The 22,029-nt window shown below is 33.4% G+C and overlaps 2 protein-coding genes across 5 annotated transcripts in view; one reads left to right on the forward strand and one right to left on the reverse strand.

Annotated features, from left to right (window-relative positions):
• LOC126812287 (kinetochore protein NDC80 homolog) lies at nucleotides 1-13,338 on the reverse strand. Of its 4 annotated transcripts, none has more exons than XM_056098838.1 (16): nucleotides 13,165-13,338; nucleotides 11,263-11,589; nucleotides 10,356-10,458; nucleotides 8,332-8,418; nucleotides 7,259-7,441; nucleotides 6,255-6,335; nucleotides 5,963-6,056; nucleotides 5,568-5,659; nucleotides 5,114-5,258; nucleotides 3,146-3,351; nucleotides 2,645-2,788; nucleotides 2,381-2,470; nucleotides 1,813-1,905; nucleotides 1,118-1,248; nucleotides 609-711; nucleotides 1-148 (listed from the first exon to the last, which is right to left on the reverse strand). In XM_056098838.1, exons 1-16 carry the CDS (start codon nucleotides 13,224-13,226, stop codon nucleotides 71-73), a joined length of 2,019 nt encoding a protein of 672 aa, XP_055954813.1. In that variant the 5' UTR covers nucleotides 13,227-13,338; the 3' UTR covers nucleotides 1-70. The 4 variants fall into 4 exon arrangements, with proteins under 4 accessions (XP_055954813.1, XP_055954814.1, XP_055954815.1 ...); XM_056098839.1 differs by having other exon boundaries at nucleotides 13,083-13,338; XM_056098840.1 differs by lacking the exon at nucleotides 13,165-13,338 and adding an exon at nucleotides 12,954-13,086.
• LOC126812288 (TGF-beta-activated kinase 1 and MAP3K7-binding protein 2) overlaps nucleotides 13,310-22,029 on the forward strand; it is a 22,810-nt gene continuing 14,090 nt past the window's right edge. Inside the window, exons 1-4 of the mRNA XM_050538589.2 lie at nucleotides 13,310-13,505; nucleotides 16,352-16,477; nucleotides 16,625-17,810; nucleotides 20,382-20,530. Of these exons, the coding sequence (XP_050394546.1) occupies nucleotides 16,370-16,477; nucleotides 16,625-17,810; nucleotides 20,382-20,530 (1,443 nt within the window). The 5' untranslated portion in view covers nucleotides 13,310-13,505; nucleotides 16,352-16,369. The remainder of the gene's footprint in view (nucleotides 13,506-16,351; nucleotides 16,478-16,624; nucleotides 17,811-20,381; nucleotides 20,531-22,029) is intronic.

The raw sequence follows: 22,029 nt of genomic DNA on the forward strand, positions 1-22,029 counted from the left end.
ATATATGGTGAATGGGTAATAGAAGAAATGTTTATGAAGATTATAGTTTACAGGAAAAGTATACATAATGTCAGCAGATATCTTTATAATCATTTTCCAATTTCTTAAGAATTTCTCGACTCAGTTCTGTGTAATTCTCCAGTTGAAACTGAAATAAAAGTCATCAATGAATTTAAAATAGGGCAGTAGAAAGGCAACTTAAAAAAAAAAAAAAAAGTTTGCATAAGGTGGCATTTTCATTAATTCTTTAAGTTTAAAACAAATAAAAATATATATCTAAATCTTGATGCGCTAATACAGTTAATCCAGCCTTGGGGATATATATGAACATAGATTATTGTTTACATTTTGCTTTGTCTACTTGCCAACTAGTAATCTTGGTTAACAGGTCGTCCTTTTGAAACATTATTTTACTGCAAGATGTCTTGGTGATCTAGTCTATTACAGCTAGTTACATAATTCGGTATTGTTTGATAGACAACACCAAATACTTTCCAGGTTTTATTTGAATTTCTACATAAGTGTGTGCAGATTTTTATCAGTAAAATATTTGACTGAATAGTTTAAACTGCATTTTACTAAGTCAATACATACAAAAAATATCAAACCTGTTGATTTGTTTTATGCTGTACTATGTTTTCTACCAGCTCATTTAAATTATTGATGGCAAATCTCTCCATTTTATCTAGTGCTACATATCTTTCTTCACAACTGAAAATGATACAAAATAAATGAATATAGGCCGCTGTCCAAGTTTTAAGGTATCTGTTATATAAGTGGGTGTAAGTTAAAAAAATCATCTTAAAATATTGAACCATTCAGAAATAATTGCCAAAATTGCTTAACAGAATTATAAAACTCAACTGGAATTTCCTCTAATAAATGAAAAATGACTTCATATTTATTCAAAAAGTAGCACTAGTACTGGTTTAGGATCAATTAAAACAATATTTATGGATAACAATTACTATAGTTTATTACACTGCGACGTTTCAACTAATCGTTATCAAGCCTATAAAATACAAATAAACATTTTATTCACTAAAATATGTCTTTTAGCACGATATTTGATCAATTACATAATAGTACATATTCACCAGCAGTATGTAATACTCACTTTTTCTGTGTTTCACGAAGATCTTTTAATGCCTCCTGATTACCAAGGAGTGAGAGTTTCTGTAATTCTAATATAATATTCTGTTCGCTTTCTATTTCTTCTTGTATCATCTGTATTTCTCTGTGGTTCATCTACAAAATTTACATTTATCCTTATTTAAAGTAGCAATATTGTTATTAATTCATAAAATATAGAAAACCATGAGGTTGGGTAGGTGCCCCTACCTGGTTATGTACAAGCTCGGAATCAAAACCATGCCACTTGTCTCAATGACAGACGTTATAATTTAAAGCACACGCGAAAGACCACTCAACACCCTGACCCCAAAAAGGACTTCATTGGAATGGTATTGGGAGCTTAGGTTACACCTATCTTGTCCATGTACTGTAACTGAAACCTGCAAGTGCTTTGTAACTTTTATTCAATGACCAAATATTTTGCTTTTACAGTTAAATATGAATGGTTCAATTGGGAAAAAAAAGAAAGAAAAAAAAGATTTCAACAACTAAAGCATACTTTTTAGCACATTATATGGTAAATTTTCCATATAATGCAAATAGTCAATGACAAGTGAGTGATCTTGTAGTTGTACTAAAAATCTATAACCTTGCAATTAAAACACATTTCTAATTTCAAAGTAAACTAAAAAAGCTCTTGTAAAGAATGACATTATTTTCTAAATATAAAAAACAAACCTTTTTTAAACCATCAAGTTCTTCTTCTTTCTGTTTTAACTTCTTTTCTATTGCATTATTTTCTTCAATGGCCTCGTTCTTGGTCTCACGAATCTTTTAAAATGACCATATTTCAAACGACATAAATCTTAATGACCAAATATAATGAAATGGAATTTTAAAGCAACAAACCAGCAAAATATCCTATATAATTCAAAAACTTCAAAATAATTTAGTTAAGTATACAATACACTAAACAAATACTGGATTGAAATGGGATTATGGAACAGACTTGGTCAGTGTAAAAAACCCTACTACTTAAACCAATAAAGTCAATCTGAATCATTTGGGGGATTTTTAATCACTTGCAATCTACAATATTGTGATAGTTAGATCTTTAAAATGAATATCAGTCCACAAAAGGTTAATTCCATTCAACACTTCCAAATACTAAATAAATATTTTGATTTCTTAATTAAATGTTAACTAATCAATTTTAGTACATTTTAGAGTTCATTAATAAGTTATGAAATATTAAATTTAGGAAAAATGCATATATAATATTATATAGTTTAATTATTATATTTACCATTTCTAAGGTACTTTGTTGATTTAGTTTTTCTGTTTCTTTTTGACGAACAGCAGCGCTACACTTTTTCTTAAATTGTGTCAAAGAAACCTAACAACAGAACATATAATAATAATATATATATATATCTATGTACAGATTACAGAGTAGTAAATGTAAATAGATTAAATCAGAGATTTCAAGACTTTAATTCTGATCTGAGCACTTATCATGACAATATAATTAATGGATTTTTAAACAAGTTTATTCATATTATTTGTCTACCTTCATATTTTCCATGTCATCTTTCATTGTACTTTGGTGAGAAGTCTTCATTTCATAGTCCAAACCCTGTGCATTTTCTGCTGTAGATGGTATAAGTTTCAGTGTATGAGCTAGAGAGTTGTATTCACGGCTTATTCCTTCAATCTACAAGTTAAATATCATTTATATTATTATGTTTAACAGTAACACCTTTCACATCTTAAAATTTTGAATGCAGGCTATTTATGGAGTCATTATATACTTGACCCATCAATTTGTTTCTGACAAATTAATTATTGAAAAGACTAGAAAAATATTAACATCATTTGTTTAGCATATATAATTAATGAAAGAAAAAGAAAGTATCCCTAATTGTCAACCAGTAATGGTCACTAATTTTAACCAATTTTGCAAAGATCAAACACATACACTAGTAGAGTGATACCAAATGCCAAAGTGTCTTTAATATTATAATAATACATCAGAATAATTTGATTAAAAAAGATTTGTGAAATTTCCAACCTTCTCTCTCGATTTAGCTACATCTGTTTCTATTTTCCACATTTCTTTATCTAACGATTCTTTCTCTTTCTCTCGACAGTCTATCTGATTCTGTAGATCTTTTCTCATCTGATTAATTCTTTGTATATCAGCCTGAGTTAAAGCTTGATTTTCACAGATAACTTGCATATTTTCATACTTTTGAGACAGAGATTCTAACTTTACATCTGATAAAAAAAGTTACAGAACAGTTACCAGGTTTTATATAGTAGGATAAATTTGTAAAATAAGTTGTTTTGAATACAATAAAAATTTGACATCAGCTATATGAACACAGCAAGACATGAAAGAGTAAGCATACCCTGCCATATGCTTGGTACCTGCTGCTACTTAAAGTTCCTGTATGGAATAAAACAATAATACTAAGTAAGCCTCAAACTCCTCTATATTATTATATACATAACTTCTGAAACTGCAATACTTTAATTTGAGCCTGAAAATCCCCATGTAGTCAAAGAGACAACCTATCATTAACCAGCAGCTGCCAGACAACATATGCCCAGATTTTGCAAGAGATGGATAGAGAACAAGTTAAAAAAAAAAGAGTAATTTTTCATGCAATCAGGAGCCATACATAATACAGGAACTTATGGTCTGAAATGCGCGAATATCGAAATGGACTGAGATATTTGGGATATAAAGATATATTTTAAGTTTCATCAAAATTGGATAAAAATTGTGACTTCTAGAGAGTCCACAACCATACTTTTACACTTATTTGCGTCCGATGGGCGGCCATTTTGTCTGGCAGTTTTGGTCCTATTTTTAACCATCATTAGGGTGTAACAGTGATTATATTCAAATGTTTTGTTTAAATCGCATAAAAATTGTGACCTCTAGAGGGACCACAAGCTAAAAACGCGATTTTTCATAGGGCCATAATTCAGGAGGTTACGATCCAAGATCTTTGGGATATAAACATGTATTTCAAGTTTCATCAAAATCGGATCTAAATTGTGATTTGTGTACGAGGGGCGGCCATTTTGTCTGGCAGTTTGGGTCCGATTTTCAAGAAATTCAAACTCAACCATCATTAGGGTGTAATGGTGATATTGAAACATTTTTTTAAATCGGATAAAAATTGTGACCTCTTAGAGGGACCACAAGCAAAAAACGTGATTTTTCGTACAATCATGATCCGATATGCACGAATATCAAAAGGAACCAAGATCTTTGGATTATAAACAATTATTTCAAGTTTCGTCAAAATCAGATCAAAATTGTGGCCTCTAGAGGGTCCACAACCTTGATATATCATGTATTTACATTTTTTGTTTACAGGGGGCAGCAATTATTTCTGGTAGTTTTGGTCTGATTTTCACGAAATTCAAACTCAACCATCATTAGGGTGTAGCAGTGATATATTCAAATTTTTTTTAAATCGGATAATAATTGTTACCGCTAGAAGAATCACAAGCTAAAAACGCGATTTTTTGTACTCAAGGGCCATAATTTACGATTCGATATGCAAGAATATCGAAAGGAACCAAGATCTTTGGGTTATCAACATGCATATCAAATTTCATCCAAATCGGATTAAAATTGGGACCTCTAGTGTGTCCCCAAGCTAAAAGTGTAATTTTTTTTACAATCAGGGGTCATAATCCATGAAATTATGATCCAATACATGTCAATATCGAAAGGACCTGAGATCTTTTGGAGATAGACCTATATTTCAAGTTTAGTCAAAATCAGATAAGAATTGTGACCTGTAGAGTGTCCACAAACAAATTGTGAATGGACACACAGGTGGAAAAAGGGGCGGACAGGCACGATAGCAATATAGGTCCACATGAAAATGTGAGCGTATAAAAACTGGTTGAACAGAATATGGTTTAATGTGTTTCACATACTAAATTTAAAAAACCTGAACAAAACATAACACACAAACTTATTTTGAATGTGAACCTTATAAAAGAGATAGTTTACTTAATGATGAAACTTCTTCATCTTCTTCCTTTAACTGATGTAGTTGTGTTTTAGTATGACTCTCTAATTTATTCAAATAATCTGTAAACCTGTGTACATCACTTTCTATAACAGCTTTCTGTTCTTTTAATTTAGGTAATAGGTCCTTAAAATCAATAAAAAACATTTCAAATCCAAAACTTAGCACATTCTGGCACACTTTACAGTTCGAATAAGCCAACTGATGTCCCCCGTCTCAATCCCAATATAAATAGATGAAACACATTGATTACTTGTAAATTTATCTTTTTATACCGCATCAAGCAATCAAACTGCTAATCGAAAGTAAACCTGTCGTTTTAAATAATTTTTTTCTTATTTACAAATATCTTTTTTTTTTTTTTTTAAAAATTATTACTACAATCCAATTTCTTAGAGAAAGAAAATTAAAAATGTAAAACTAGTTATTACTTACTGAATCTTGTTCCAGCAGTTCTAATTCTTGTTGAAGTCTATTTATGTCAGCCAGTGGATCTCCTGAAGATGAACCACCACAATACTTCGCCTCTTTTAAAAAAATAATTAATACTTTTCTTATTTCTTGATTTATTATATAAAGCTTATGATTTGTGAAGCAAAATATTTCATTAACAATTAGATATTCATGAAAAAAGTTAGAGAATAATTTTAGGGAAGAGCAAAAAAGTAATCTGAATCAAGAATTTTATGTCCATGATCTGGTTGTGGTCTAAGGGGAGATAATATGACAAAAAGGATTATTATACAGAGTTATCTCCCCATATCACAAGTTGTACAAGATATCTTCTCAATCTAGGGAAATCCTTTAAAATTATCAATACAATTACTTACTTATTGCCTGAGATAAGGCATGGTCATAAGAATCAAATTCATCTTCTCCACTAAGATAAGCTTTGTATGTTTTTTCAACATACAGATATAGCATCTAAAAAGTACAAATTAGACTTTTAGAAATTGGATCCTTTTCTATTATATGGGGATGGTTGATTAGACATCAAAATCATGGTAATAGAGAAAATATGGTAATAGAGAACTCGCGGAGAAATAAAAAATAAATTCAACTAAGTTTTAAAAACTCCATACAAAACTCTTGTCAAGCAAAGCATTCAAAATTATAAAATACCTTGTCTTCTGGAACAGAATCAAAGTCATCATCAGGTGTAAATAAATAATTGTCATCTCCACTTTCAAGTTCCTGAATTGACTGAAATTATAACAGACAGAAAAATTAATCAGGAAGACCAAATCTTAATCCAGAAACATTTCCTCCCATTTACAATCTTTCTCACAAACCAAACTTACCTTTAGTCCGCCAGAACTATGACTGAACCTGGAAATTGTATACAAAGTTTTTTTTATGATTTGATTTTAGTAGCCTAGGGTGTCCTCTTTCAGAATCTGCATGGTGAACTTCAGTCACCCTTGAGCGTTTTGAAAAATTCAAGATGACGTCCAAGACGACCGCCATTTCAAATAATCCTCTATAACTTCCATAGTATTTTGTTCAGGATGATAACTTTGGTGCCCAACCGTATGTTTTTGGGGCCAAGGAATACACTGAAATCATTCATTATGCTGTGGGGTGATTAGATGATAGTAAAATCCAGAATGCGAGACAATATGGCCCTTTAACTCGATAACGGCAGTTGGGGGCGATTATTTCCCCAAACCAAACTAAATCTAGAGATAAACTATATATTTCTGGACATACATGTAGGAGCATATAAGTGATACAATAACACCACATACATGCCTATCAGGGGCTCCAGGGCCACATGGGACGGCCCTTAAAAGGTGGCCACAAGCTGTGTTTTGACAGATACCTCGAAAAATATGGTATTTTGGAGGTGAATTTGAAAAAAATACGGGTCAACAGCAGTTGGCACGTTTTCAATCTATCGTATTACGACAAAACATAATTTTGTACGAATTTTACTGAGATAAATTTGAATACAGTACGGGAATTAAATATCAAAAATAACAAGGTGCACCTATTTTTTTATTATGTACGAATTTGAATATTTTGTTGACATTTGATTTTTAACTGTGGTCTGAAACCACCTGCTTAAATAACGATAAACATTCTGAGCATAATCCCTAAACCTAATGAAGTATAAAAGAACTTACTATAACCAACTCTTGTAACCATATAAGAGCTGCTAGTAGCCCAGGCCATGTGTGTAGAGAACCAACAGTATACATAGCACTTTTGGTTATAGTGACCGGATAACCCAATAATTTAAATATCCTTGGAATTTCTTCATCTGGTTTGGTTATTTTTATTCCTGGTACCAAAAAACTATAGATGAACTAAAATTAAACAAAGCAAGCTTGAAACATTAAGAATTGAGATAGAGCTACAAATATCCATATTGATTAAAGGTTTATCTTATATAAATTACCATACCAATATACATAGGCCTACTCTCCCCTTTTAAGTCCATCCACGATACCTGTAACACTCAACCGGACATTCTTTTCTTTTCATTCAAACTTGCTTAGATTGTTCAGTTAGAGGATCCACACCAAATTTCAGGTTGTGATTCATTTTCTTGTAGACTAACTTCCCATGTCAAACTTGGTTGGGTTGCTTGGTGGTACAAAGGGAGAGATTTTATTGAAATTCAGTCTTGTATCAGTTTCTTGCAGAGTTATTGAAAATTCTCTACATTTCACAGTTTTGGAGATATTTCCCTGAATCTAGCTGGGATTGTTTGGTTATGTTTAGTTATAGGAATTGAATTAAAATTCTCAACTACACATAAATTTCATTACTTTCTCAGCAAACAATGGATTCAAACCTGGGATCTCCTGGTCAGTGAGTCAGCGTCTTACTCACTGAACCACACTACTCTTTAGAGTATATGTGTACATTTCATTAAGACCTATTAAATGGAGCTGCTGCTCCTTTGAGTTCTATAACAACATTCAGAAAACTGTTGACATATGTTTTCACTGCCTGGCAATACATATTTCCTGTGGATGTGATTTAAAAACCAAAAGCTGTCTTTTTAAAATGGTAAATGTTTGGTGAAAATTTCAACAAATGATTACATGTTTTGTTAAAAGTGTGCAATAATGGGTCTCATTTTCAAGTTATATTCAAATACACCCAAAATAATATTCACCTAGACACAATTGGAATATTTACACTTCTTTATTTTAATTTCAAGAATATTTAATTAATATGTACTATTTACCTCAAACATTTTATAATATTCTTTATTAGGTGGACTCTGTAAAACTTTATGTGAAATACTACATGGGTAACCATTTTCAACCAAAAACTGTAATAAAGAATTGCATATTATATATTTTACGATTTTTGCATCAGCAATACAGCTAATAATAAACCTAACTGAAATGAAATATTTAACATGTCATCATCAACACTTGCCTTATTGGAGAGGGGGGGGGGGGTCCAGATGTTGACCAGTAATAAGTTTGGATATACTACATCACATTCAGCCTTCAGGTTAATCTTGTACTATTCTTTCTAATTGTGTATTACATTAGGGTGACTGTGATACTAATAGGGTAATTCTAATATCATAGTGGTCAAAAGCTGCAATGGCATACAAACCTGGTAATGACAGGCACAAATTGAGTCCCTGTTGCACAGAGCAATAATTTGTAATAAATAACTCTTTGAAACTCTATTCAATCAAAAAAATGTGCACTTGAATTTCAGCAAATAGTCAACGCAAAAGGCAGCAGTCAAACAAGGACTAGTTTGAGGTATTAGTTTTTCACAACGATTTGATATATATAATTGTAAATTGAATATAGTGAGTCCACAGCTAATTTTTGAAGTATTCAACTACGCCAAGCGCAAAAACTCCATGATTCTTATTCAACTTTGAACTCATTCAAGATTTCATGGATAGAATGCAACATACAGATTTTCTAAAAATGTTGAGACCATCACATTCACAGGCAAATGTGGACAGACAGAGTGATAGACAGGGCTGTATGAAAAAAAGATACATTGCCAGGCAACGAAACATAAGCCCACAGCAGCTAAATCGTCCGGGCAGTCAACAAGAGTTGTCGCATATTTTTATTTGTCGGTAATGAAACATTTATAATACACTAAAATCTGATTAAGAGTAACAACTCATTAAGTAATTGTCAGAAAAAACATTAGAATTTGTTTGGCCCATGCTAACGTTTAGTGTACAAAACATTTAATATCATGGATTTAGCTGTCCAAGTTATTGAAAATCAATATACTTGTTCGTCTCAAGACCTTAAACTCTGTATCAATCTAAAGTCAATCGAAACGATTATATATAGGCGTAAACACAGTGTATAAATATAAAATCAAACAGATGGTAACTATGGTCTCTAAAGCATCCACAAGATTTTTCAAAGTGATCAAGGGCCATAACTCTGGCAGTAATTATCAGAAATCGTTGAAAATCAATAGTCTTCTTCGTCTGATGACCTTAAACCCTGTGTATAGATTTAAAGTCAATCGGATATTAACTTTAGCCTCTAGAGCTTCCACAAGATTTTTCAAAGTGATCAAGGTCGACAACTCTTGCAGTAATTATCGGAAACTGTTGAAAATCACTAAGCTTCTTTGTCTCATGACCTTAAACACTGTGTATAAATTTAAAGTAAATCGGATATTAACTTTAGCCTCTAGAGCATCCACAAGATTTTTCAAAGTGATCAAGGGCCATAACTCTGGCAGTAATTATCAGAAATCGTTGCAAATCAATAGTCTTCTTCGTCTCATGACCTTATACACTGTGTATAAATTTAAAGTCAATCGGATATTAACTTTAACCTCCAGAGCGTCCACAAGATTTTTCAAAGTGATCAAGGACCAGAACTCTGGCAGTAATTATCTGAAATCGTTGAAAATCACTAGGCTTCTTCGTCTCATGACCTTAAACACTGTGTATAAATTTAAAGTCAATCGGATATTAACTTTAGCCTCCAGAGTGTCCACAAGATTTTTCAACGTGATCAAGGGCCATAACACTAGCAGTAATTATCGGAAATTGTTAAAAATCAATAGGTTTCTTCATCTCATCACCTTAAACACTGTGTATAAATTTAAAGTCAATTGGATATTAACTTTAGCCTCTAGATTGGACGTCGGACGTATCGCCAGACGGACGGACGAAAACAATATACGACCACATTTCAATGTGGGCGTATAAAAAAAAACAACAACCAAGGTAGCCTCAAAATGCTGAAAAGAAAAGCTTACTTCACATAATTTCCTAATACTTCTTTGCTGGTAGCTTTTATCAGATATAGGTCGACATTCTTTAGGTACAGTAGTTCTTCCCCTACCACCAATACTTGAATGTCTATCGATGAAAAATAAAATCATAAACTTTTAAAACTAAAGGTATATAAAACATAATACTAATGAGTACATTTAAAATGCACCAAGTTCTAAATGTCATGACATTGGGCATGCTCAAAGTCCTTCCCAGTTTCTATGTTACCAGTAAAGCCATGAGATATTCTTTAGTGCTCCAACCAGACTGTCTTTTAGGTGTTAACACTTTTTTTCTGTGAAAACATACAAAATCTTATAGATAACTTTACAGTCTGAGTGTATGGCTGAGTCAACTGGAATACGGCAACAACATGATTTCTTCAAGGACATACCACCAAAATGCCAGAGTGAGGAAATGAAATGACATGGGGTTTAACGTCCTACTGTTTTGCTCCTAAACTGGGCTAATGAAGACGGGCATACGCCATACAGTGTGCTATGAGGGAAATTTTGCACGGGCAAGCGGCGCTATGGCCTACTCTTATATTGAATTCCAACTGCCGAGGGATCTTTTATGTGCACACCAAATTGTACACGGGACCTTGGTTTTTCGTCCCATCTGAACGACTAGACAGCTGTCCTTGTCAGGCTCTCCGTCCTGCCAGAGTGAGGAATCCTGAGTATTGAACATGTAGCCTGTTCTTTACAGATTTAGTTGTTTGCTCACTAATATGTTGTTTCCCTCCTACTGCATTTGATAATCATTGAAAAAACATTAATTAAAAACTAGACTAATTATGACTATTAGTATTACTTATGATAATCTTTTGCATCAAATGGTGACAAAACAGTCAGAAAGCAACAGTTCTAAAGTACTTTTAAAGTTCACCTTTTATTTAGTTGACCATAAGAAGGAATTCCAATATTTTTGGTATTAGAGCCAAATTTGTGGCTAGCTCCAGTTCCTTGACCTCCATAAGATGGTCTACCAACTGAAGGTCTACCTGTTGATGGTCTATGTACATGCATAGTAGGTATACCAGATTGTCTACCACCTGTTGATACCCTGCCTGTTGATTGACGATTATTGACAGATAATCTGCTACCACTTGATGACCGTACATTACTACCACTTGATGATCTCTTTCCTCCCCTTGTCTGTTGATTTGGATCTTCATTGCGTACTCTCAGGGGTCCGACTGATTTGCGCATCTTTCTGCAACACAAATAATAAATCAAAAGTTTTGTAGGAGCTATTTCAGAAGATGTCCATCAGTCTAAAACCCTTGTCGATTGCACGCAATATACTGACTGAGTGGTAATGTTAGTAGTGAACAGATTTTGGCAATCTAGATATATTATTGGTGTAAGCCTACTCTACATTAAAGACCTAACTTCTGTACTTACTGGTTGTCTGTTCTCTTTTTATGTCTGAATAAAGCCACATATAAGACAAAAAACATTATTGCCAAATTGGCAAAGGAATGACATTTTTTCATTGGCATTGGGTAAAATAAGGTCATTTGAACTTTGAACAAAGCAAAGGGTTCTTAAAGATGTTGTTAGACCTTAGAGTAGTGTTCAATTAAACATAAACAGCGAAAAAGCATGAGTAGGCCTACTCAGTTGGCGTGCCCCTATGACTACCTTTCGTGGTGTGGTGATAATCATAATCTTTAAGTGGCATTTAGTGATTGGGGAACACAATAACAGAACACAATTTTTATGGGAAACAATCACTGGTTTTATTCTAATAGCACGACGTTTCGACGATAACGATAAGAGGATAGGCCTACTTGTCGAAACGTCGTGCTATTAGAATAAAACCAGTGATTGTTTCCCATAAAAATTGTGTTCTGTTATTGGTGATAATCATACATATTAATATTATTATTAATATTAATGACACTTATTATCATTATTATTAATGACACTACTGTCATACTGAGGGGGTGAATGACCGAATGGTTAGCGAGTGGGCATTGCGTCAACTGGCATGGTTTTGATTACCTGGTTGTACCTGACAAGGAGTAGGGTTGCCTGTCCAACCTCGTGGGTTTTCTCTGGGTCCTCCCACTGCTAAAGACCCCTATGCGCAAGCGAATTATTGAAATAAAATTGAACCATATGGGGATGCACGATTGAACGTTCCGGAATTGATCTGTCAAACCCAAAAATAGTGACAATCGAGTGAAAATGGGATTTTGGGCTAGAACGCATGCGCTGACTGCATGAGAAAATATCTAAACCAACCATGACAGCTGAAACATATTCATTAGGTTTAATTTATAATTAGGCCCTACATCACGATTCTACTCACACTAGTCACACCACCTCTGTTGTCGGGACTGACAGAACTGTGACAGGACTGAATTCCGCGTCACTCGATTGCAATTCCGGCAATTCGGAGCTTTCCGGACTGACAATCGAACACCCCCTATGTTTGTACCGAAATGACATACACAGCATACTGTACTGACTGATTGTGAATATTGAATGTGACACTCATAGCCATAGCCTAGGCCTAATTGACGCAGGTTTGAAAGAAAAGATTTGGCTTTGCTTGTTTCCAAGCCTTACCACATCATTTCGCGCCGACTATATGCAGTGAGAAGTTCGGTGATATTGCATAGGGATATTTTGCATATATTTCCTGAACTTTATATACAAACTATGTAAAAAATGAAATAGCTTCGAACATCAACAAACCCTGAATTTTATGAACTTGTTTTCAAAATTTTAATCGCCCCGCTAGAAATGTCAAGCATGCGCTATGCGCCAATATAACTACTTCCGTTTTGTGGTGATAAAGTTCTGCAGTGCTATCTTCGTAGGATTTATATTGTTTGTCATTATTAGCAAAGTATTGCGTGCAGATTACTATTTATATATTTCTATTGAAAAAATAACAGCCTAAAAATCTTTCGCATAATGCACTTTGGATAGATTTAAATCCCAATAATCCTATCCCATTTTGGCTTTGTTGATGCGCATTGCGCATGCGCACTAAAAGAAAGAAAATGGCTATGTTTTACTTGGGTTATAATAATTTTATGGCTTCTTATTTGACAAAGTTCCATTGATAACTGATTATATATGGGTATTTCGCCATACAGTGATCATCACATTCTTGTAAGTTTAAATTATAGATAGATTCAATGCTCTATGGCACATGTCTTGAGCTACATGGCAATCAAATTACGAAGGGTCTGCACAAGAATCTCAGAAAAGTGTTTCTTGTTGTGACATAAATAAGGGTGTCTTCCTAGGTTTTTCCACCTTTTCATTCACCCACGGCTTTGTTATGTATTTGATTCTCACGTAATATATATTCCACCATCATGTCTTTGCCATGTATATTATTTATATTATCCATGTGTGGTTGCTGTTAAATCAGTGCTGTGAATAACAAGGTTACAAGGGGTGCTTATTATTGTAGATAATTTTTTTTTTCTCACTTGGTACAGTTTATTATTATTTTCTGGTGACGAGTTTAACATGCCATATTTGCATCAACTGTTAAAACTACTGCTTTATGTAAGCCTGAATTTATGGACTCTTAACAGATGATTTAACAATGAAATAGTAATGCTCCAATAATTAAGATAGAAGCACCGCTAGCTTCAATTGTTCATTTGTTTACTTTTAGTTCCTTATTTATTCTATTACAGAAATTGTAGACCTATGTAACATTTCAGAGTAGGCCTAAATTATATTGGCTTTTTTTTGTATTTAAGAAGGTGTGAACATTATTCGAAAACTTTTTTATAAATACATCTAACTGTCATACTAGATCTGATCAATGAATAGATGAGACAATAATCCAATTTTAAACATGACTCATAATTGAAAGTCCCCAATCATCTGCTACCGTCAAGATGAATCAAAACCATTATGGATTGATATTTATTATAATTGGCCTTTTAACACCAGTTTAACCAATTGTCACTTGGCAGTTCCTGATTTATACTTCAGACAATATTTAAAAAATTCTTTATACTTAAACTTGAGACTATTTGTAAAGTAAGTTTTAGAGCTTTATCATGTGTTAATGTGTTCTAATTAACTGGTAATAAGTAATATTAAGTGCAATTTTTGTTTAATTATCAAATGTATTGAGTAATTGACTCCAAGAAAGTCTTGTGTTCCATATTGCTTTATTAGCTCTTTAGCTTCCTACATGTAAGCTTGAAATCATCAACTTTTAAAATACCATTTATAATTTTAATTAAACATACATCATGTATCTACCTTTCTCTAGTGCAGTTATGTACTAAAGCAAGCAAAGGCTGGCGTAACATTTGAAGGGACATGTTGTTATGCTGTTGATTTTTGGAATATGCTCAGACAACTTTGCTGTCTGTGGGTGTATGTTTGGTAGCCTTGGAACATATGTTTTAAAACTCACTCATTAGCACAGATTTTAGAAGTAATCATCACTAAAGAATCACATGTCTGTCCTGATCAATAATCCCTTTGAATGGATCTGGCGAATAATCAACTTGATGCATGTTGAATCTATTGATTTATTTATCCTGAGGTGTTTATTTTTCATTGTCCACTAGGCAGCAAAAAATAGATTATATCCATTGTCAGACCATTTATCTATGTCAGAGTATGTCTGAAATAAATCACTGACAAGAATATTTTTTCTCTACTTTTTATTTTTAGAAATTTATTGCAAAAAACTGTTAATCAGTTTGAATGATTACTGTCTCTGATCTGATCTAATCTGATCTAATCTACAGGAAATATTTACCAAGATCTAGGACGATTATCTTAAAATCTCTGTAATATTTTTTTTTACTAAGAAGACTACAAAGGCATGTCACAGACAAGAAAATCAGTGGAAATGCAGTGTTAGCGACAGTCAAATTTTCAAAATCAAAAGTTTAGTACCGCTATGTACTTCCCACCTTTGCTGCAGACTATATATTTGCATAGCTACATGTAGGACTATGCCCCCCTCTGTTATTCAGATGTTCACTAAACCACTGTTTACTACTCTTGTATGGATTACACACACACATACGTATAAGCTTATACTAATATATGTATGAAATATAATTTATGTATAGGATGTGATATACCATAGCCTGTACCACAATCATCCCAAGTAAAGAGATGAATAAAAATAAAATTAGTCTTAGGCAGTTTTCTTTATTAGGATTTTTAAACTTGTTTCATTATAACTGTTTGGGATAATGGTATATTTCAATAAGGATCTTCTAGTTCTAAAAATTGAAATTTACACACCTCTATTTTTTTTCTGAAATCTTATTCTTAGGACCAAATGTTTGTACTTTTTGAAGCAAGCAATATGTCATACATAATAAGCTTAGGTGTGTATATATATATATACATTGATGGAAAACAAAGATAATTGGATGTGTATGTACATGTAGTTTAAACTTTGCAATTACATAATGACTTGTGGATCATAGATCATAGCTCTATTCTGTTCTATGTTACATAAGTACATTTGTATCAGACAGTGAATAGGGTAACAGGCTTAACCATTGTGTATTATCAGGTTGTCACATTGGCTAACTTCATTTTATTATCCCGTGCCGAACAATTGAAATGGGCTCTGTCAGTGTGTCTGTACCGATTTCATTTTCAGAGCATATCTCATAAACCATTCAAGATATCTTTTTGAAACTTTGTACACACCCTGCCTTGTCGAGCTACTGTGAGCATAGTATGAATCTTCTGACTAGTCCCTTTGATATTCCAAGAAGTTGTTTTTCCTTATGCCTTCCAAACAAGTGTAAGGGCGCGGGATGGTAATGCCTAGTCATCTTGTTCCTATTGAAACACATTGCAACGAAATGAATTAAATCAAGATTTCAATGTTACAAACCTGTTGCATTATACGGAGAATATGTGATCAGTACGTTTTTCACCTTACATACGAGTTGGATTGATTTTAAGCTGATATTTAGTCATGTCACATCAAATGTCTTATTTCACTTCAGGATGAGGAGCAGTGAAGAATGGCGACTCCTGACAGAGAAATAAATATAAACGTTCAACTTTTCAAAGAGTTGAGTGACAAATATCCGAAAATACCAAAGGAGATTGTTTCTACCCATTTAAGAATGGTAGGTAGTAAAAGATAAGTATGTAAATATATGTACACTGACAGGTTAGAAACAGATAATGATCAGTTAGTATGTAAAAAAAAATATCAATCTAGTTAAAATTACCGGTACTTGTAAGTCAATTTAATATTTTTATTTTTCTTTCAGACTGGTAATGACAGAAATCAGTGTTTACAGATTCTACACGATTTAAGTCAACAATATTTATATTCAGGAGGCCATCAAGCAAATGTTTCTGGAGGATTTGGTAAAGTAAACATTAATAAGAGCTCAGAATCCAAGCCTTCAGTTTGTATAAGTAATCAGAATACAGATAGTTTTGGATCTTGGATTGCAAATACCGGGACATTGAATACTGGTCAACATACTCAAACGGCTGCATTCACTGCCCCAGTTGTTCCTGGAGACTTTGATCCCTTTGTGGATGCTAGCAATAAGCCTAGTTCAATTCCAAATATAAACTGTACAGTGCATAGGTCAGAAAGTTCACCGAGTGTGTCGCAAACTGTTAAAAAGTTTGAAGTGGGTTCTGGATCTAGTAATACTACAAGTCCAGTGACTGGTAAAAGGCCAGTGCCAGTTATTCACTGTGCCCCTTCTAAACCTAGTGATATTGGTCCAGGTGCTCTAATAACCAGTAGTACTTCTTATCAGATTCATACAAAAGTAAATAGCGGTGGTACATGTACTGTTGTGGACCCTTTACACTCTAAAAAGTATCATATTCAACAAGAAACCGGTCAAACGTCTATGAACAGTTCTCCCAATAAAATACATTCTTCACAGGCTAAAATAATGATCAACCAACCCAATAATGGACATCATAATCCAGAGACATCTTATGTGCGGAAAAATCAGTATCCACCTTCAGTTTATAGCAAACCCTTATTTGTGCAAATAAAGAGTTCTGGACCAGAAGGCTCAGAGACTCACCTTAAGTATAATTATTCTCCTAATGTTCCTGAGAATCAACTTCCGTCTTATGTTAGCCCAAATGTAGTAAGTGCCCAAAATCGATATCCACCAAACCAATATCCCCCAACTCCGAGCTTACATGTTGCACCTGTAAATCAAACTAGTATAAGTCCAAACTCAAGCCCTTATATTTCTTACCCTACCAGTGCTGGTATAAATCCACACTTAAGTAGCCGGACTAATAGTGTAGAATCCGAACATAATGTATTTGTGGCACACGGAGAAATGGTTCACCCAATGGGTTATGCAATGTCACCAGCTTCTAGTCATAGCAGCCTTAGTTCAGAATCCTCAGCGCATATACCAAATCCAAGACCTAGTTCTGGCAGTTCGCAAGAAGATAAGGAATATGTTAGAGGTAAATTCATTGCAATTATATTACTTAAAGCCACATATCATCATTTGAAGGATTTTGAATTCTATGCACACTACAATATCAGGGCTTGCCACGAGACGCGAGTAATTACTCGCGCGCACGCTACACTCGCGTAAAACCAAATTTACGTGAGTGATTAAGTACTCGTGCAAATATAAAAAATAATTTAATCAGAAATAATTGAATATCGTAATATAAAAAGCCGTAAACAATTTGTATGCCTTCATATCGATGCACTGTTGCGCACGCGGCGTGTCTTTCCAGTGCCAACTGTTGTTACTAAAAATACTTTGAGACGTGTACTGCCAGGCGGTTTTTAAGCGGATGTCCTTTGCCGTGTCTGGATAATCAAACATTGAGCGGATGTTGTCGTTTCTATTAATAGCAATTCTTTCGATCCCGCATCTTTTCTGCAAATTGATGGGATTGAAATTGTTTTGCCTGTTCTTTTACCTTTCTAAGCTTTACCCGAATCCCCTCAGCACGCCAACGATGGCAAAGGGAAGCCCAGTTTCTCTTGCAACGTTCTTGTCATGGGAAGACGATTTACAGATAATATTACTGCCAAGGAAATAAAAGAGTATGCATTGTCATTGTGTGTGAAATAGCTTTATTCAACGTCCGCTTCCACCGAAGTGACAAGAGCATTGCCATTAGGCACATGAAATTTAAATGGCTACTCACGCACATCATTCTGCGTGAGTAAATACATGTACTCGCCTCACTCGCGCAAGTCTATATTTGCGTGAGTAGTCATCTACTCGCCTCCAATTTGCTCGTGGCAAGCCCTGCAATATTGTGAAAGTTGTATCTCTAGAAGGAATATCAGTCTGAATAAACAAGCTAGATGGATTCCATGCTGGGATAATTTCATGTTTATACAGTTGATAATTATTTTTTTATAATTAGATGTTAAATTATCAATTTTCAGTACATTATAGCACTGATTAAGCCTTGAAAATGCTTTAAAAATTATGAAATGCTCAGACCTTTCATTTGAGGTACGCTCTTTATTGCTCACCTCAATAGTCTAAATCAGGAAAAATATACTGGTAACAAAAAATACTGTCAGTCTCAACATTTTTTTACTTAAGATTGATTACTTTCATTTGATGTGAGTAACTCGCACTGATCTGTATAACATAAATTAAGGTCGTCGATATCTTTTGAATGTTTACAAGTCTTTCTTTACTAGTCTTACATTCGGACATATGAAATAGACAGCGGGTGTAGCTGGATCTGGTTAAGTTAGTCTATATTGTGGTTGACCGTAATATAACAGGACAGTTCATTGGATCATTTGACTGACTGTGGTTTTGGCAACTTCGACTTTAGTATGGAACTGTGTGCATAAAATTTCTGCCGGTGCTGAAAGTTCCCCAAATCTTTTTCTGTCCAGCTGAAAGCATGTGGAGTACAGGTGGTGGTGGGGGTAAGTCAGTATCAGCACGGACACAAATAGGAATCTTACCTGCATTTGTGAAGACATCTCGGCATGGAGTACGAAACTCTGGATTCGTGCCGTCTTCAAAGGTTGATCCGTACAAATTCCAGGTAGATATTAAAATAATAATTGGATCATACATTGCATTTGATGGTTTCACTGACCAGTTGTTAGTTAAAGTAGCTAAATCTCTAACTTAATATCATCCAAAGTATTGCCCATTGAAAACATGAATTATCTGTCAATTTAAATCAACATTGATGTTGTGATCTGACTGGGAAAATATGGGCTTCTGATATCCAATATTTAAGACAAAATAAACATTTTACCATTGGTACATGTACACCAATTGTGTAACATAATGCGTTTCAGCACCATTTTTACAAGCACAAGGAACTCAAATAACGAGACTAGACATTTTTCACAAGTCATTTAAATTAAGATAGTCATTGAATAATCCCTTGATAGAACACCAAATATTCCAAGAAACTGTCATTAATAATATATTTTTCCATCAGGATCTCCATAATGCTGATTCCCGATGACCCGTGACATGCATCGGTTGGAATTAGGTCAATAAACCAGTATTGCTAGATATAGTTTTAAATAGCGTTTACCGTTATGCTTTTTTATTTTATATTTTATACACATTCTGACCGGGACTTGAACTTTAAGCTGGTACATGAATTAAATGTTGAAAATTTTCAGAAATTTGTAACTATTTGTGGTTATTTTTTGTGATAATCACATATATTAGCCTATTCAAAATATGTCATTCTCCGTAACAAATTACCTAGAATTATTTATGTTGAAGTCTGCTTAGTTAACGGGATCTTATAATAGGCCTTATTACCCTATTTCCAACCAGGAACTCGTTTGACACAATTCTGGCCAGTTCGTTTTAAAATGGATAAAGATCTGTGTTTTAATCCCAAATGAAAAAAAGCTCTCCTCTAGAGATTCTGGAGAGCGATTATCCCTTTTTCCAATTTATTCACATGAAGGCCTGCACCATGATCTGATTTCTATTTAAATACATTTGTACGATATTGGAAGTGTTGTTAAAAGGTTTTGACAACATGTTTTTATATTTGATTTTTATTTTTCAGCTTTACTATATCATCAAAGGCAACGATTAGAAAATTTAAAGCGTGATTATAATGAAACTAAAAAAGAAACTGAGAAACTAAGACATGGTGTAGCTCAAATGGAAAAGAATATGTTAGAAAACAGTAATAGAAGAAATAGTTTTCCTACGGTAAAAAAATTGAATTTTTATCTATTTATTTATTTAATGTTAATGTTATAGAGGCATTATGCCAGAGCTAAATCTGACTATTGCAGTTCTATTTCATGGCTTCATAAAATACATTTATTCACATGACAACCACATAATCAACTCTCTAGACCATCATATGGCTTAGATTTAGAGTGGATTAGACATTGTCCACCATACATGTATCTGCGTTAAAACTATAATATGAACACCACTCATTGAGACCGCTGATTGAAGGACTGAAAATTGAGACTTTGTGTATTATCTTGGCAATGGTACTTGACAGTCAAGACCATTTTACTATTTAGACTATTTCTTGCCAAAACTTTAAATATTCATAACTTCGTTCAGAATAAAGTAATTTGACTGAAATTTTCAATATACCGGGTGTTCATTTTTATTTATCTACTTTAAAACTATTATAGTAAGAATGGCCAGCTCTATCAACAAATCTTACATAATGTATTAGATAAATGTTTTGAAGAATCTTTGATATTTGTTGTTTATTTTTTGCAATTTCCACATGAATGTACTCTGTCTTGTCTGCAGGTACATCTTGTAGGTTATGTTTTGCGTGTAGTGCGGTCCTCCTGAACTTACTATTAGTGAATATGATAGATACATAATAATACTGTATTATATATGTACAGTCTGACAAAATGTTTCATACCTTATTTTCTGGTAATTGACGCTAAATTCACAGAATTGAAATGAAATGAGGGTTTAAAGTCCTACTGTTTTGCACCAACATGGCTAATGAAGACGGGCACATGCCATGCATTATGCTACATTGTATGAGCATTGTTCAAAACTCTGCCTTCAGAAATAGGGGCCCTCAGGAGCCCCCATATTGTTGGTGTAGGGTGCCCGCAGTGAAATCAGGTAAACAAAAATGTAACAGTAACAAACAGGAAAATAACTAGACTTTGTTGCATAAATAAATGTATAGATAATGTGAAAATAACTTATAAACTTAATAAACTTTTTAATTAATCATCAGATAATTCATCGTCTTTATTGTCGTCACTCTTCTTTATTTCAAAATTTCTTCTTTCGTTAAAAAGACAAATAAATACCCAACTTGCCCGTAGAAAAATTATTCCAACATAGCCTACATGTATTACCATGTGCTCTATAGTAACCCATTGACCTTCATAATCTTGCTTTCAATTACAATAACTTTGAAATGAAGATGAATATTAAATTATTCACAGCATATTTCTCACATTTGATATCACATTTAGACCATCTCTTGCGGCATTATGCAGAATTGTGATGTAAATTCTAATATTGAATAACAAGCTTACTTCACATATTATTAGACTTAATAATATAGACTGCTAAGACTAAGTGTTTTACTATGTTTTTGACAGACCATATAATTGAGTCTATTGTTGTTCATAGAAAATACTGTTTGGTATGAAGGCAATATTAATTGTTATAGGTAACTTTTTGAAATTTTGATAAACGCTTGATATTTA

Source organism: Patella vulgata, chromosome 2, assembly GCF_932274485.2.
Source record: "Patella vulgata chromosome 2, xgPatVulg1.2, whole genome shotgun sequence".
Lineage (NCBI taxonomy): Eukaryota > Metazoa > Mollusca > Gastropoda > Patellidae > Patella > Patella vulgata.

Excerpts from the sequence above, each read along its gene's own strand:
- LOC126812287 (XM_056098838.1), bottom strand. The coding sequence starts at position 13,226 with ATGACAAACAATATAAATCCTACGAAGATAGCACTGCAGAACTTTATC. Across the intron at positions 2,471-2,644 it reads ATGACATGGAAAATATGAAG|GTTTCTTTGACACAATTTAA; the intron begins GTAGACAAATAA and ends TTCTGTTGTTAG. Across the intron at positions 1,906-2,380 it reads AACAAAGTACCTTAGAAATG|ATTCGTGAGACCAAGAACGA; the intron begins GTAAATATAATA and ends TCATTTTAAAAG.